The sequence below is a fragment of the Ambystoma mexicanum genome, chromosome 1p (assembly GCF_040938575.1).
Source record: "Ambystoma mexicanum isolate Mex_15411 chromosome 1p, UKY_AmexF1_1, whole genome shotgun sequence".
Taxonomy (NCBI): domain Eukaryota; kingdom Metazoa; phylum Chordata; class Amphibia; order Caudata; family Ambystomatidae; genus Ambystoma; species Ambystoma mexicanum.
The window spans coordinates 1,332,551,773-1,332,568,591 of record NC_090921.1 but is presented as its reverse complement, the minus strand read 5'-3'; the positions used below and the strand labels follow the sequence as shown (position 1 = coordinate 1,332,568,591).

Below are 16,819 nucleotides of genomic sequence, written 5' to 3'. Positions count from 1 at the left end.
AATGTGCCTCTATCCGCAGAATCCAATCTGGCAACAGTACATTTGAATATTAAAAAAAGGGGAGGGGGGGGGTCAATTTTCCAGGTTACCTTCATGTTAACAGATTTGTAAAATGTATAGGCCTAATTGGGATCTCAGCACATCCCTCCCTTTCACCCACAACAGAAAATTACCTACTCCACATGGTTGTGTACAGGACAGATTGTCCCAACTGCATGGGAACTCTTGCAGCTTGGCAAGAGTTCAAGAAAATCAACTCACAGTAGGCCATTTTCTAGTACCCATTTCTTAAAACAACTCCCTCACGTTTGGCAAATAGCAATTTGACTCAATGGTAACGGCTCAGCTAGATAGCGTTTTAGAGGATGCAGGTTTTTTTTTTTTTTAGGCAAGAAGAATGTTTTAACAGTAAAATCAGAGACTCATGGAAACAAAAACGCTGAATATTGGACACCTTAAAATAAATCTACCTGCACACTAGAAAGAAATGTAAAATACAACAAGTGTTTTAATGAGCAATTTGTCTTTGCAAATATGAAACTGTCACAGATAGAAATTAAGGAAACAACATCTGCACTACAGTATAACCACCACAGATATTTCATGGTCCTTCAGAGGGAGGGGCACCCACCAGGGTATTGCAAATTTTCAAGTGGAGCGCCAAGGGCTAGAAATATTTTAAAATATATGGATATAACAGGCAGGTCAGACCTTTTCCAAAACAAAAAAAAATGTTGGCCATAAAATATACACATTGTTCAGAGAGGACCAGTCGGGTCTTGCGGGAGCTCCCACCCCTCCCTCTTCAAAGTTTGCCCCAGGGCACCCCCATTGTCAGCAGTCTAGTTCTGTTACTTAACCAGCATCTACCAGAAGTCTCGGCGGTGGTATCCATCCGGGTCGCAATATTTTGTAACTACCACTCTGTTGGCAAACTTGCGGCCTGTAAGTCCCTGCATGGCTTTCTGGCAATCGAAGACAGAGGTGAATTCCACATAGATCTATAAAGTAGAAAGTAATGGAGGAATAATTATTCAGTTTAAAAACCAGTCAGGTTACCTAGAACATTACAGATATTCAGAATCCTAGGAACATACCTTGCCACAACCGGGAACCTCCACACCATCCACTGGGCGGGGAATCTCTATAGATTTTACAATTCCATATTTGCTGCATTCTTCCCGCACATCTTCCACTATCTCTTCGTACTCGTCGTCATCCAATAGCTCTTCAGGCAGCACCATGTTCATGAGGCACAGCACCTCGGTGGGGTGGCCACCCATTTGCACTTGGGAGCTCATCAGACCAGGGACCTGTAGAGTCACTGGTGTCTGATTTATTGTACTCTAAAAGCAAAAAAGGGGGGACGAATAAGACCATAAGTTATATTCAATTAAACTGCATGGGGGGGGTCCCTACCTAATCAAGCTTTATTTTCCCCACCAACCCGGCTGCCATGGTAGCAAATTTTGATAGAGAAAGGTTAAGAGCCAAACATGCATCAGGGCAATTTAACCCCGTTATGGGCAAATAGTTTGTCCTAAACTTCCATGAGCAATATCGCAGGCTCCTGCAGTTAAGTGGTTAATGCAGCTCACATGACAAATCTCAATTTTGGTTGGCCTAGCATATGATATCATCCAGATTAATTCGTTAAAAGTGATGCAGTCTCTGGAAACGTGGCACTTACCAGGGTGGCATTCTTTGCTCCAACACTTGCTCTTTGCACCAGGAGCTTCTTGTCTCCAAGCTGCATACCATTGAGACCAGCTATCGCCTGTACATTTAGAAAATTCCGATTATTATAGTGAACAGATAACAGCACAGTGGATAGCCCACTGTGCGAATTTATCCCTAATAAACCTCAAGTGCCAAAGCTAACTCAACAGGATTCTCAACTTTTAAATAAGAGTTTTGCAGAAGTGTAATGTACAGAAGTAAAATCTCGCTCAAACTCGGGAAAGAAAATTGAGCCGCCAAGCACGGTGCAACTTGAACCAGAGCGGTAAACCCAAGCTACTCTGGGCCTACAGACAATGTCATGGGCGGAGCACCCATAACGCACTTCAGTTGCGTGCACATTAATAGAAGACTGGTTACTTTTAATTACCAGTCAGATGTGCAATTCCCACAGGATTCAACCACAATTGCTTTATGTCACCATTAACCCGCATTATTTAGGAAGCCCCCAAAAAACATGGACTCCATACAGCCATGTAGGAGTCATGAACGCACTGTAACTACACTGAGAAATTACTGGAAGACTGACGGCTTGCAGCAAATTAGCCACGAATCCCACATACGGTTCATAGGCAGCTGAGTAACGTGGCTTTATAGCCACCAACGGATTGGGTTTGAACGCTGCTCATTTGCGCAAACCCCAGAAGCTAAAGGTACACTTGATCCCCAATGTACTAGGATTTTTCAAAACCAAGAAATACACAAAATATATACTTGCATTTTACAACTAGCGCTGGGGGCAGACCAAGCAGTATCAGCCTCTTCCTCCTCCTCCCGCTATAACAAAAAGCACAGCGGGAAGAAGAGAATCCATTATAGTGAGAGTCTGAAAAAAAAGTCTATAAATAGGCCTCTAGCTACAGTCAACGCAGTTCTTAATGTAACCTTTATGAGGAAGCCACACCCATGGACTAATGCCGCTTGGGCTACCCAAAACTAAAACTACCACTGCAGATCTCGATATGGTCAGAGATAATTAATTGTCACTAGGGGAGTGGCTGCTCAATTTTATGTAGTGTGCCCTTGATGAACTCAAACCACTGTTCTTAGCCACTCACTGGACTAAAACCCCAACAAGTTGGGGGTTAAGGTAAACAAAATGGCGTTAGAAACTCCTACCTGGTCTGTCACGTTAATATCAACGTACTCGCAGAAAGCATATCCTTTAGACAGTCCCGTCGCACTGTCCTTCACTAGATTAAATGCTTTCAGAGGCCCAAAAGAAGTGAGCAGTTCCTTGACCTAGATAGAAAGACAGGAAAAGAAAATAAGGCCATGGAAATTTCTCAAATACACAACACTACCTACTCCGACAAGACAGTAAACTGCCAGCTTATCCACTCTGCACCAGAGTCTCAGTAGGGATAGATTCTGAGAAAAGAAAAACTGAAGCAATTCGCTTTTGAAGAGCAACACCCTGCTGGAAAATAGCTTTGGTCTTTTCTTCCAGATGACCAAATCATAAAATAAGCATGTTGCATTACATCACTTTAGAGTTCATTGGAGAGGGGCTTTGCTTTTATCTTTGAACACAATAGCAAAAACAGGTGTGCCAGAAGAGGATAGACACGATATCGACTCAAAATGTTACCCCCAGCCATTGCTTATCAGTGTTGAATGGCTTTGCCTTCAACAATTCATCTTACACAGCACACATCACCACAGTGGGGGGGGACTACCACCACCCGGTATTTAAAAGGCAGTGTAAAACAAAGCAAAATGGTAAAAACGGGCAGGATATTGAAAAATTGTCAAAATCTGCTGATTGCCCAACCCTAAACCACTAGCCACATAAATGCTGCGAAATCCACTGCAAAATCTAGAATTTTGCATTTTTGCACTGTGGATCCTGGCAGGAATAGCCCTTTTAAGGCAACGGCCTTCAGTTTGCTCAAGAACCACAACGTGCGTGCAACTATTGCACAGGCAAGAACAGAAGACTCGATTTCCATCTCAAACCAACCCCAGCCAAATGCCTGGGAGCTCCATGGAAGAAAGTAGAAGGGTTTTGCAGCCTCTATTTTCTTGGGCATGGTTTAAACATGCCCCAGCACAGCAGGAGGGTAGAGGGGGTGGGAGAATATAAATTAGGCATAAATACCCTCCGACTCCAGTGAACACCTTCTCCAGCTCACTCTGCTTTCAGCGATGAGCCCTGTAGAATCGCAGGGTCTCACGATAAATTCAGCCCAATTGTACATGTAATTCTTCCACCTTTTCAATCTCACACCTTCCTGAGCGTCTTACCTATTCCTCGCCTTCACCCCAACCATCTACCTGACATCCCCATATACTACAGCGTAGACGCTATACAAATGCAAGATGCACCACAACCTGCTGGTATCGGACAAAAACAGCAAAAAGCGAAACTGGGTGGGTCACACTGCCCCCTCATTCAGCCACTGATAACAGCCTCACAGAGACCATGTATTGCAGAGGGCTGCCAAGAGTAACCTCGAATTTTCTGAATGTCAAGTATGCCTTGACATGGTTCCAAATTGCTCTTGGGTATTGAAGACGCACTTTACCAATTAGGTCAACGTGTACACAGAAGTTGCTTCATTCCTGTGCAGAGGGATGCAGGGAAGGTCGGTCGTCTAGTTTCTTTGCCGTCGTAGCACTCCGTTTCATCAGTAAACTAGTCCATCAACCCATAGAAACATGGTTACCACTAATCTGCCATTGCCTATGTGCAAACTCTTACCTGGTCATCATTAAGATAGTTAGGCAAGCCGCCAATGAACAGCTTGTGAGCAGAATCTGGAACAACGGTTGAAACCACACCTGTAATAAGAGGTTCACAGTCAGGCAAGCAAATGCAAAGTTAGAGGACCATACGAAAATACATTCACATGTAATTACTAGCCTAACCTGGTACATATACAGAAGGGTTCTCAGACATGCCAGGCAGAGGCTGGTAATCATGTGGTCGGCGGATCTTCAAAGACTGGCCCTGGAAAATGATGCCATCAAAAGCCATGGCTTGCGTCGTCTCATCCACCGAGCGGAACTGTGTATATATATCGAAACAAGGTAAATGATTGAACTCTTCCTCCAACACATGAACATTGAAAATCACATTCACACAAGGGTAACGGGCATTAACTGGAGAACAAACAAAATAAAAAGGCATCCCAGTCATCCCATAATTGTCATGCGATATTCATAAACCATTGAATAGATGAGCTGAATCCAGATCGGAACAGTTCTGAATATTAAGGAAGATATTTGCGGTGGGAGATGAAATATAATGGAGATATCCAAGATGGACCACTAGGAGATCTCCATTGATATTCAATATTAGGAAGTCTTATGGGGAAATGACGGTCAAAAGATTGGCTGCCATGGATAAAATCAGTGGCAATAAAAGAATGCACTACGCTCAATTGATGCTCTGGCTCAAAGGGAAGACGGACATTCAGTTAAGACTGAAAATACATTCCACATCAAAACTCCCCTAAAAAGTGGCAAGTACGCATCCCCACGGAGCTGGGCTACATCATGCTGTGATGCAGTCAACCCATTAGACAAAACACTGGCTCGCCATAAACAGGAGGTTTAAAGACAACGGACAGTGTGCAATGTTCACCTCTAGGAAAGCAAAGTTCTTGTCCTGGTTGATTTGCACGGCTAGGACAGGGTTCCCCGGAGCTTGGGTCAAGCCTCCAAGACGCATCTGGGCATTGAAGAAATCCATCATGGCTTCCTGCAGGAGGAGGCAAAAAATGTAGAGGGAAACACAAAAATGACACCAACGTGACATAGGTGTGTGTGGCACCAACCCGCTGACACAACATACAGCAAAGAGCAGGTGTAATATCTAAAGCTCCTACTTGCCTTGGATGATGGTAGCAAACTTATTTTGCTACGAAGGGATTTCAGCCCCACATTTTTTCACTTAAAAAAGAAATGGAAACAACTCTTTGATCTTGGTTTATTTATTGGGAGTCAAATTGTTATTTTTATACTATCCATTTTTAAAATAAAATTAGACCCCCAATCAACCCTGCACTTTGCTAGCTGAAAAAGAAGTTCAAATCAGCAGAACGGTTATAACCATTAAGTTTGAAGTTCCTCTTGATGCAGATGGTTACAATGGTGCCTGCTACCATAGTATGGCAAAAAAGGAATAACCATTGAATTCAAAAAGGCACCAGCCCATAACTTTATTTTACCGTCACTTAAACCCAGCAGGCGTCACCAAGTGGGCTCCTCTACAAATTTAAAAAATAACCGTCTGAATGGTGTATGGACAAATATCGACAATGTAACCACACACACACAAAAAAAAAACTATTCTCGGCCTTTACCGGTTCACTTCAGAAGTAAAAGGAGTCCAGTTTCAGAGCATTAAGGATTCACTACAATTAAACATTGGAGTATACCATGCACAGGGCCAAAAAAAAACTAGACTGCCATTTTTAATAGGAGCATACATCTGACTGGGACAGCTCATTGTAGCTTTGTAATTAAAAGGAAGTCCAAAATTGACATTCTATTCAAAGAAAATGTAAGTTATGATACAGCTTCGAAAAATGGCACAAGTTACGTCATGAAGTGCCAACTGATCGGGAGGACAAGTGGGAAAGCAGAAACAAGCAAATTACACCCAGGCACAATGACCCAATTTATAAAAAAAGTTCACCACTAGAGGCTGTGAAACAAGGACAGAACCCTAAAATGACTCAGTGACATAACCTGAAATATAAAATTCATGGAGCTGAAAACAATGGGGGAAAAAAGTAGTTAGTCTTGTGACCAAATTCAGTACTGCACACAAAGCTTCCCGGTAGAAGGGAGGACGGCATATGGAAACCGCGAGTACCTCAGTAATTCCGAAGGGGATATTTCCAACGTAGAGTCGGCGGGCCTGCCTGGTCATCTGGCTGCCGACGACGGGTACAGGGGTAGGGGTCACGGCCAGTCCATCTGGGGTCATGGTCGGAAGGAGAGCTGTTGCTGGAATCTGACCCGCGGCTAGGAGAGAGAAACACCAATCCAAACATTCAAAACAAAAACTATACCTGTTCCAGATGTGGATACGATTGACCAAGGGTGCAAGGAAAAAAAAAGCTAAAAAACAACCTGTTATGGAGAGAGGGGCCGAGGAGAGGATGGATTGAAAGATGTAAACCTTTTACATTCAAAAAAGGACAGCAATTTTATACGTAATCTATACACTTTTGGGATAAAGAATACAAAATTAAGTTCCTGAGTGTACTGTTGTACACATATATACACTTCCACTACCTTACAGTAAACAAACTGCTTCATAGCAACATTTCAAGCGTTTACATGTTTGAACTAGTTATGGGTCTAACTAAGCCAAAGAATAATACCACCCCAATGGTGCAAAAAATCCCAAAATGAAGTTGCTGCTGGTGGTGGTAGTATACATACATGTACATCTATACAGCACAAGCACTAGGAAGGTCCTTGAGGGATGCGCCAAATCATATATACATATATATATATACCTTGCATGGCCTTATACTGCATGGGCGTGATGTGTTCAAAGCCTGGAGGTGGGACATCCCAGTACTTGCGGATCTTCTTTTTCTTCTCATGCCTGGGAGACCTGCTGTGAATACCAGGCAGACAAAAATATAAACTTGCAGTGTGCAGTGTCCGATGATAAAAAGATGAAATTTGTAAAGCACCCAACTATGTCAGGAGTCAAGAACTAGTATGCTAACCTCTTATCAAACGATGGCTGTATGTGTTCTACAAGGTTATCCCTAGACAAAATCGATAAGGAGTAAAAGGAATGGTTAACAATCCATATTGCCACTGAGGGCCACATAGCATACAATGCAAAATTACACAACACGTGATGCAGGGCAGGTAAAAGCAATAAGTCAAATAGGTAGAGTATAAATTACGTGCGCAAAACGGGGGGCGGGCGGATGGGGGGCATTTCAAGGATTAACAGACGTTGTGTAGGATACATGCAAATGCCCAACAGGCTATTATTCTAGGAAAATGGGACTACGGGAAGTGCAGCTGAAAACGATTGGGATGCAAGTTTACAAGAATATACCAAGCGCTTCACTGGTCTAAACCGGTGCACCGCTCCCTCATACCTGCGTCGTCTGCGATCCCGTGAGCCGCTACGCTGTTCTCTAACACGTCTTTCCCTGCTACGGCTGCGGCGTTTTCGTTCACGGCTCCTAGAGCGGCTGTGACTTCGCTTCCTGTGCCGGTTCTCCTTGTCACGTTCTAGAGACAGTGGAAATGCATGTGAGTAGTTGCAGTAAGAGAGGGGGGGGGGGGAGAGAGAAACCTTTCATCAAGGGTAAAACGTAAGTTGCAAGCTTCTAACCAGACCTACAGATAAGGGGTGTATCGGCCACTTTTACTGTCCAAAAAAAGGAAAATGCTCTTTTTTAATAATAATAAAAAAACAATTTGTAAAATCGGGAGTAAAAATACCCCCAACAAACACGTAAAACCATTTGCTCCTACGTAGTGCCATTGTTCCACAGGATGAAACTACTACTATAATTCCTGATTTGACTAAGTAAACATGCATCTTAATGTGCATGAGTAACTAGGCCATTGGGAATCGGACTTCATATAAAGTCCCTTGCTGCTTCAATTCTCCACATACTGACATGCACACCTTTTCGCCTAGCCAAGATTCAGTCATCACTGGGTAGTAGAGTTTAAACTTTCAGACCTGCCCATTATACAACAGCAGCTGGGTATCAGACCAACATCCTCTACCAATTAAGAATCCAGCTTTTTTTTTTTTACTAGAAGGAAGTGAATAGATTATGGCCACACTTGGTTCAGTTTGACAGATACCAAAAAAACAGAACATCTGTCCTTTAGTTAAATAGTGTTATCAGGGCTCAAACAGTGCCGCAGAGAAGATTTAAAGTGCAAGTATTTTAACACAGAGTAAAATTGTCTTAAGAAAAGTCACGTCCCCAAGGGGAGTATTAAATAAATGTGTTTTACTTCACAAAACCACGGGTCTCATTCTAAGTGTCCAGTCCGGAAACAAGGGTGCCACATGGCACCCTTGTTTCCGGAACAAACTACATATGTTTGTAGTATTTGTATAGCGCTCCAAACCCAGAGGTAAAAGGGGGCTTAAAGAAGACGGTTACACAGCAGCCACAGTAGGCAAACCCTTGGCACTTCTAGAGTCCTATGGGAGTGGGGGACACAGAGGAATGGGGACTTAGAATGGGTGCCCGACTTCCCATGCCACTAGAAGTCAGGCACCAGTAAATTACCAAGAGTCCGGCAGCAACCCACCGGCAGGATTACCACTGGACTCTTAATGAGGCCCCATGTGTTGTAATAAGTATAACTAGTTATTCGTGCACATTAAAAGATATGTTAACCTCCATCAGATCAGGCAATTATAATAGTTTCTTCCTGTGACACGCTTTGTACTACTGGTCCAATATCCATTGAGAGCATTGGACGAAGGAAGGGGGAGAGGGGGCAGGAGACAGGTTTCCATGCTTTTCCTATTCCGTTGGGAACAATTTTTTGGAAGTGTCCCCAGCCCCCCCCTTTTTTAAAGGGAGTAAAGTGGCGAATAGACCATTTAAATGTAGGGCTGCATTTCCTGCTATAGTGGCGTGTGTAGAACCGAGGTAACAGGTCCCTCTTTAAAGCTGGCTAGTAGTAAATTTGACCTCTGGATGTAGAGCAGTGATCTTCAAACTTTTTTGGCCAGGGCCCCCCTGAGCAAAATTTGGGCAGGTCGGGACCCCCCAGAAATGCCAAATGGACAGTATATATTGCGCGCCGTCACCTGCTCCCATCAAAGTCGCTGGGCTCCCTCATCCCACTCCTACCCAGTCGCTGGTCTCTCCCCACCCCATCACACACCCAGGGGACAGTATATATTGCGCGCCGTCACCTGCTCCCATCAAAGTCGCTGGGCTCCCTCATCCCACTCCTACCCAGTCGCTGGTCTCTTCCCCACCCCATCACACACCCAGGGCTCTCCCCACTCTGCTCCCATCACTATCCCATGGTTCCCGCCCATTGTGCTCCCACCATAGTCCCTCGGTTCCCCCATCCCGTTCCCAACACAGTCTGAGGGCCAGTGGCGGCTGGTGAATCTTTTTTAAGTGGAGGGGCATTAAGGGGAGGTTCGGGGGGGGTTTCCCCCTGTGAATTTTTTTTTAAATAATAGGTTAAAATGTTGCATTGTAGAGCATACTTTTAACAAAAAATGGGTAAATAGCCAAACAGTTTGCAATTGTTGCTGGGAGTCCAGGGGGCAGGCATTGATATTTTATTTCTATCGCGCTCGTACACAAGTGTTTCAGAGCGTGACAAGGCAAGGGAGGGGAACAGAGGAGAATAAAACAGCGATCTTACTAAGCCCAGTGACATTGAGAACGCGCAAGTGTGAGGGGAAAAGTGCATGGAAGGGGGAGAAGTGGAAAGTGCGAAGCAGAGGAGAAACAGATAAATAACAATAAATAAATAATAAAGGCAACAAACAGTGGTAGTGCAGCCAGCAATTTGCAAGTGCTACGTTTAAGGCAGCAGACAGGGTAGGTCTGATAAGTGCAGGAAGAAAGATGGTTCTCCTCAAGTTTTAGAGTGGCAGGGCGCTGTTCCAGAGGGAGGCCCCAGCCGAAGACGGAGATCTACCCCCAGCTCGTTTCTTTGATAAACGACTGACCCTGAGGGAGTTGGAGGTAGAGGAGTGAAGAGCTCGAGAGGGGAGGTATTTGCGGAGGAATAGCTGAAGGTATTTTGGACCGAGGCCCCAGAAAGCCTTGTGGACAAGGCAGAGGGTTTTGAATGATAGATGTCCGGTAAAAAGATGCCATCCCTGTCCCCTGGGCCCCACTGGTCCTAACACAATGAACATGATTATGTGTATATGCAAGGCGCTGCACATTCATACAGCAATCACTCTCATTCACATGAGCATCCATCACCATACACTCACTCATAACGCATCCATACACGTTTAAATAAAAACAATTAACATAAACGTACCTTCTGCATTGGCCTGTGTGTGGGTGCTGCTCCAGCTGCTCTGTCCGTATGTGCGAGGAGGCGCAGGAGCTCCCCCTCGGACATACAGACATGCAGTGCCCCAGCCAGCATTTCCAATGAGCTATGCAATGCCGGCAAAGCAAAACGCCCCAGCACTTGCATGGCTCAGTGAGCATGTGCGGCTGGGGAACTAAACTGAACTGTCAAAGGGAAACAGTGTTTCCCTTTGACAGTCCAGCCAGCCCAGGAGCACTCCATTAACTGGATAAAGCAGCTGAGGGAGTGCTCACTGTTTCATTGGGCTGGCTCCTTAGCTTCTCCATAATGGGTGAGGGGCCACTATGCAGTTAGTAATGTTGACCATTGTTGCTGAATATATCACAATTTACTTACATTTTAACACAAAGCACCCCTTTGGGTACCATTGAAACAGTGGGCTTCATAACTACTCCGGCGGTAGCTGTGCCGGTAAAACCGGCACGGCTGACACTGGAGTTGCATCCGGGTCTGGCACCCGCGAATGGGCAATTACTAGGTCATGCCGAGTTAGGCGGACATGATAATTGCCCTTTCGAAGGTGCCGGTAGATCCCCATTCGAGCCCCATATGGCTCAAATGGGAAGGGGGAGCTCGGATGCACCGGCACTGTTAATAACGGTGCTGGTGCATCCGACGAGCTGAGGTCAGACCTGGCGGGGGCTGTCAAGCACCCACGAGCACAACTCTTACTATGGCGGAACGGTAGCAACGGTGCCGGTAGCTTACCAGCACCGTTGTTACTGGTCCGCCATAGTAGTAATGAGGCCCAGTCTGTGACTAAAGGAATGAATATCCATTTACAACTGTGGGCCACTTTTTCATTGTTGCCTGAGACAGTTTCATGCTTCAGCCCGCCCATGTGGGCCACCCCTGCCCATTTCTTCCAATCTAAAAAAAAAAAAAAAAAAAAAAAAATCTTTTTTCATGCTGAGCTCTCAGGGCCCCCCTGCGATGCACCCGCAGACCCCTAGGGGGTCGCGACCCACAGTTTGAATACCACTGATGTAGAGGATGAAGCTCGATGTATACCCCCAATGGTTGTCACGATTTTGCAGATACATGCCGGTCAAGTGGCACAACGAGTAGAGCGCTCGCTTTGACACCCGTGCAGAGTGTTAACGCAGGTTCGAATCCCGGCGGGGCCAAACTCAGCCTTTCATCCTTCCGAGGTCGATAAATGAGCACCACACACCGTGGGTAATAATAAGCAGCGCTCGGATACCTGAGGGTTTGTAGCGCTATATAAAAGCCTAATTATTATTATTATTATTATGCGCACGATTAGTCAGGGTCGTTCAGATACAGGCCCGGAATCCCGGCGGTTTTTTAGGGCATACCTCAATATTTACGTGCAATGATTGTACACAAATGTAGCTCATGTCTAGAGTATTTGGAAATCCAAAATGTTTCTGGCCTTCGAGGTGGATTAGATAAATAGGAAAACAACACCACCTCACCCCGAGTGACCAGTCCAGGTACTAATACAAACCTCGCCCCAAACCATATAAACAGCCCTTCGTGCCTGTTCACACCCAGTCCGATCTGAACTTGTAGCATGTAATCCCACCATCTACTCGTTCAAGTCCCTGTGATTTCACCCGAAGTCGGGAGTGATGGCTGCACCCGCTCTCGACCAAGCACCAGTCTGTTTTAAACAAGGCCTAACATGAATATTGGAAGACAAGATTTCGTCCTCTACAGTAAATACGAGATTGGTGGTCTGTGAGCCAAGGTGGGCAAACACCCTTCCCAATTGCGGGGCTCTTGAAATAATAATAAACAGGGGAAAGGGGGGGTCGGAGGAAAGCACAAAAAAAAATGGAAGCGGCACAAGACACGCTCCGTCTGAGCAAGCCCATATTCACACGATTTGCTTTCACGGCGACATAAGATCGCCCATGTCTAACCCACCCCCCGAAATATTTCAACGATTGAAATTGTCGATGAATTAACAGACAACCCCGATTGCCGAATCTAGGATGGTGCGCGTGGTCGGGGACTCCTGGTCCAGACCATCCATGCATTGTGAACCGTTTCGGTGCATGCGTTGGTTGGGGACTTTTGCTCTTTAGTTTGACAAAACAGGAAGAGGTTAGGCCACTGAAACCTATATGGCTAATCCGGTGAATTCGGTTCACGGTGTGCTAGTTGCACAAAAGGAGGTAAAATAATAAAGTGACGAGCAACCCTCCCAGCAACGAGGCGAAAGGTGCTGTAGATCCGCGCACCAAACAAAGATATTTTCACGGAAAATAGGGAGAAATATTGATTGAGCGAAACTGCGTGGCGTAAGGAGCGGGATTGGCGAGTGAAGCAGTCAGAACATGTAAATTCGCACGGCTCTTATTCCGCCCGCGCACATTGGCGAGAGCGCCCCTTTTCCAGAGATCGGTGAAAGCAAGCATTCAAATAGCACTTCATCAACGTTTTCCGTCTCGGGGGCACAACGCCCACACAATCTTCATATACAAAGAGGGCTCTCATACGAAAAAACTGCCCCACGCGTAACTAACAGGCTTTAGGCCTAGCCTGTCCTCCATTTTCACGATAGGCCATGACTCGATTTTAAAGACAGTCTCGCAACCGCCGGAGGAAGCAAGCCTTACCTTGCTTGTTCTCGTTCAGCTGCCGCTCGAACTCGTCAAACTCAGACATGTTGGTAGGGATGATGGTGGTGAAACCGCTACCGGGGGCTCAGCTTCCCTCTCGCGCCACGGCCAGAGAAAGAGACAACGGCAGCCCGATCCGCCTCCTCGGCTATCTTCGGAGAAAAAAAGGGGTGGAGTCCAGACGAAGCTACCCGCCCTGCTCAGCGAACCTTTCTCAACCAATAAATGACTACAGCAGAAAAGAGGCGACCACTGAGCAAGCGAGACCGCTTTCTTGGCCAATCAAAACGTCTTTTTCTTACGTACTCAAGTACCAAATCATTTAGAGTCTCTCAATGTCCAATTAGAGGTGAGGAAATAAGAAGGTTCTCTTTAAGCGGCCGCCGTGACTTTACACAAAGGAGATACTAAAAAAAAATGCTTTAAAAAAGAAATATCACACAACTAAGGATCTGAAGGGGGAAAATGCTACAACAACAACCCGAAAACTCGTCAATTGCTTTTAAAACGTGCAAATGACACGCGCAAAAAAATTGGTTGGGCCCGCAGGCTCCTCCATCGAAAGCACACCCAGCGGAGTTCCTGCTTTGAAAAGAACCAGTTGGGGCTAAACGAACAACCGCAATGAACAACGAATCAGGGAAAGGAGGGGAGATGGGAAAGACTATCGTTTACGGGGCGTGCCTTCACTTCCGGGTAGAAACGTAGCATATGAACACTAGAAAGCGAGGGGGCGAGCCTTCACTTCCGGGTAGAAACGTAGCATATGAACACTAGAAAGAGAGTAGTGTAACTGGAAGAACCGTGTCCAGGTTACACACCCCCAACATGGCCGCTTTCTCATCCTGAAGACGACAACGGAATGAATTTTCTTTATTCTTCTGAATTTTTAGCTCGTTTTTCCCTTTAGGAAAAATGTATTATTAGGATTTGTATATTGTTTTCCTTTTATTTTGTGTACTTTAAAAAAACCAATACAATAAAATAAATAAGAAATAAAAGAAACTAACAAGGCTTGGCAGTGGAGACACATTAATAAAACGAGCAAGACCTCAGTGGGCTAGGAGAGGGAATGAAACACAAAGAAACTAAGTTAATAAGTACATTTAATAATGGTGCATCTATTAACTGGCAAGAGCGAGTATTATAATTAGGGTGGCCAACTTTGTCAGATCTTTTTGCGGGACACAAGTTGGTGATGACGTCAGGGCATCATTCACCGGGCAGAATCAATGCATTGCACAGGTGTAATGTAATGCAATGGGACTCTTATTTACAGATTAGATGCCACTTGCCAGCCACTGTTATTCCCAGATGTGGAAAATGTATGTATATGACCCCCTACGAGGGATCATATACATACATTTCCCGCAAATGGGAATAACAGTGGCAGGCAAGTGGCAGCTAGTCTGTGAGACAGCGGCCTGCAGCGGCCGGCCCCAGCATGCCTAATTTTGACTCCTGACTTGCTCTCCAGAGCAAATCGGGACAACCTGCTTCCCACAGATCCACTCAGCAAACTGCGGGACACAGGCCACAATTGTGGGACAATCATGCAAATTACGGGACAGTTAAACACCCTAATTATGATGGAAGTGTTAAGTAGACCATAGGGTATCTAGGCTTGTTAAGTAGACCAGAGGCTATCTAGGCTTGGTGATTATTGCTATGAATAAATAAGGTTAGTAACTGTAAGGATAGACGGCCTGGACATGTCTTCTGCACTGGTGTGAGGGTGTGTGCACTTTATCCAGCATAGCTCTCAACTCACACGCTTTTGGCGGGTGGCACCAGCCTTGTAAAGAGCTGACTCACACGCCAATCCTCCTGCACGCCCATTCTTTCCAATAGGCTCTCACCCGCCAAAAACAAAATGGGATGTTTTGACTCGCCTTTGCGACAAAAATGGTTGAGAGCTATGAGCCAGACCTGCCTATATTTAAAAATCAACAATCCTGAGATTACTGTGGCCTGCCTTTCATGCACGCCTCGCAACATTACAAGTGATGTAAACTCTTACCTCACCCCACCTGTTAGATGGTGGGGGCTGCCCAGGGCCCCCACCGGCACTCACACGCACGCCAGCACACACACGCAAGGAACCACGCAGGACGCGTGTGTTCTGCTCGGGTCCCCGGCTCGAACTGCCGGGTGACCGTCTTTATTGCACACAGCGCATGTGCGAGTTTCATTGCCACTCGCGCATGCGTACCACCAGCGTAGGCACTACGCAACATCCCTCCTTTTTCCCCAAACAATAAACCACTTCAAATAATGCACTCAACAGTAACAATCGAAACTTAAACTGACAGTCTTCCACCAGTTACGAGGCAGGGTCCATAATAACATCTTGGAACCTCTGCGGCGGCTTGCGCCCTGCCCGGCTCGGGTACCTGCGTGCCTCGGATGCGGGCGCCTCTGGTGTCCCTGGAGCCTCTGGCGGTCCATCATCTCTCGGCGTCGATCCTGCGTCTTCCTCTGGCCTCTGCATGTCGTTCTCTGCCGGGTTCGGCGCCGCCTCTATGCGCTTGAAGAACAACGCATTCCTGGTGACTGTCCCTCTTGCATTGGCTGTGGTGACCATAGATCCCTTGACGTGGGTCACCCCCAGCGGCTGCGCTTCGTAAGGTAACGACAACTTCCCTTCCGGCCTTCGATTACGCACCAGCACGGTGTCCCCCACTGCAATCACCTTCTCCGGTAGTCTTCGCCGGACAGTCTCTCGCTCGTTCTGGGCAGCTTGTTATCAATCTCTCCCGGAATTCGACCTTCAACTTCGGGTAGTAGTCCTCGTGGAGCCCGCTTGAAAAGGGCTTCCGCCGGTGCGACCCCAGTGGACTGATACGGGGTCGTGCGGTATTCGCGCAGGAAGTCGAACAGGTTGCGCCGGAGTTCCTCCCCTCCATTCAGCGATATGCGGAAACCTTTATTGAGCGTTCGCATGAAGCGTTCTTCCTCCCCTTTTGCTTCGGTGCCAGAGCGGGGTGACTTTCCGATGCTTTATCCCCCTCTCCTCACAGTACTGAGCAAACTGTTGCCCCTGGAACGGCGCTCCGTTGTCTGAGCATATCTCCAGGGGAAATCCATGGGTGGCAAACATCTTTTCCAAGGCCAGGATGGTGTGATCACAGGCCCTGGACTCAACCAGCTCCACCTCGGGATAGCGCGACCACTGGTCTGTCACTGCCAAAAAGTACATTCCCCGGCCCGTGGACCCTCAGTCAGCATGCACTGTCCCCCAAGAGCATTCACTCCTCACTATGGCCTGAATGGGTGGCCCTCTTTCCACTGGACTCGGTGTTTGGCAGGGGATGCAAGCCCTCACAAACTCGTCAACCCTGCTCTCCAGGTCCGGGAACCAAACTTTTAACCATAGGCGTGCCTTCGTCTTTGCCGTCCCCTGGTGCCCTTTGTGGGCGAGCTGCAGCACTCTGCCCACCAGTGTCCGT

At 46.4% G+C, this 16,819-nt stretch overlaps 1 protein-coding gene across 2 annotated transcripts; it reads right to left on the bottom strand.

The window, feature by feature from the left end:
* Positions 1–490: 490 nt before the first annotated feature.
* On the bottom strand, positions 491–13,596 carry U2AF2 (U2 small nuclear RNA auxiliary factor 2). 2 transcript variants are annotated; one of them, XM_069606856.1, is made up of 12 exons: positions 13,368–13,596; positions 7,824–7,959; positions 7,437–7,478; positions 7,218–7,321; positions 6,566–6,717; positions 5,330–5,446; positions 4,612–4,750; positions 4,445–4,524; positions 2,860–2,982; positions 1,691–1,777; positions 1,098–1,346; positions 491–1,001 (listed from the first exon to the last, which is right to left on the bottom strand). In XM_069606856.1, exons 1-12 carry the CDS (start codon positions 13,414–13,416, stop codon positions 867–869), a joined length of 1,413 nt encoding a protein of 470 aa, XP_069462957.1. In that variant the 5' UTR covers positions 13,417–13,596; the 3' UTR covers positions 491–866. The 2 variants fall into 2 exon arrangements, with proteins under 2 accessions (XP_069462957.1, XP_069462950.1); XM_069606849.1 differs by having other exon boundaries at positions 2,857–2,982; positions 13,368–13,579.
* Between the last annotated feature and the right edge of the window lie 3,223 nt (positions 13,597–16,819).

Excerpts from the sequence above, each read along its gene's own strand:
- U2AF2 (XM_069606849.1), bottom strand. The coding sequence starts at position 13,416 with ATGTCTGAGTTTGACGAGTTCGAGCGGCAGCTGAACGAGAACAAGCAA. Across the intron at positions 7,960-13,367 it reads GCTGAACGAGAACAAGCAAG|AACGTGACAAGGAGAACCGG; the intron begins GTAAGGCTTGCT and ends CACTGTCTCTAG. Across the intron at positions 4,525-4,611 it reads CCCTTCTGTATATGTACCAG|GTGTGGTTTCAACCGTTGTT; the intron begins GTTAGGCTAGTA and ends CTCTTATTACAG.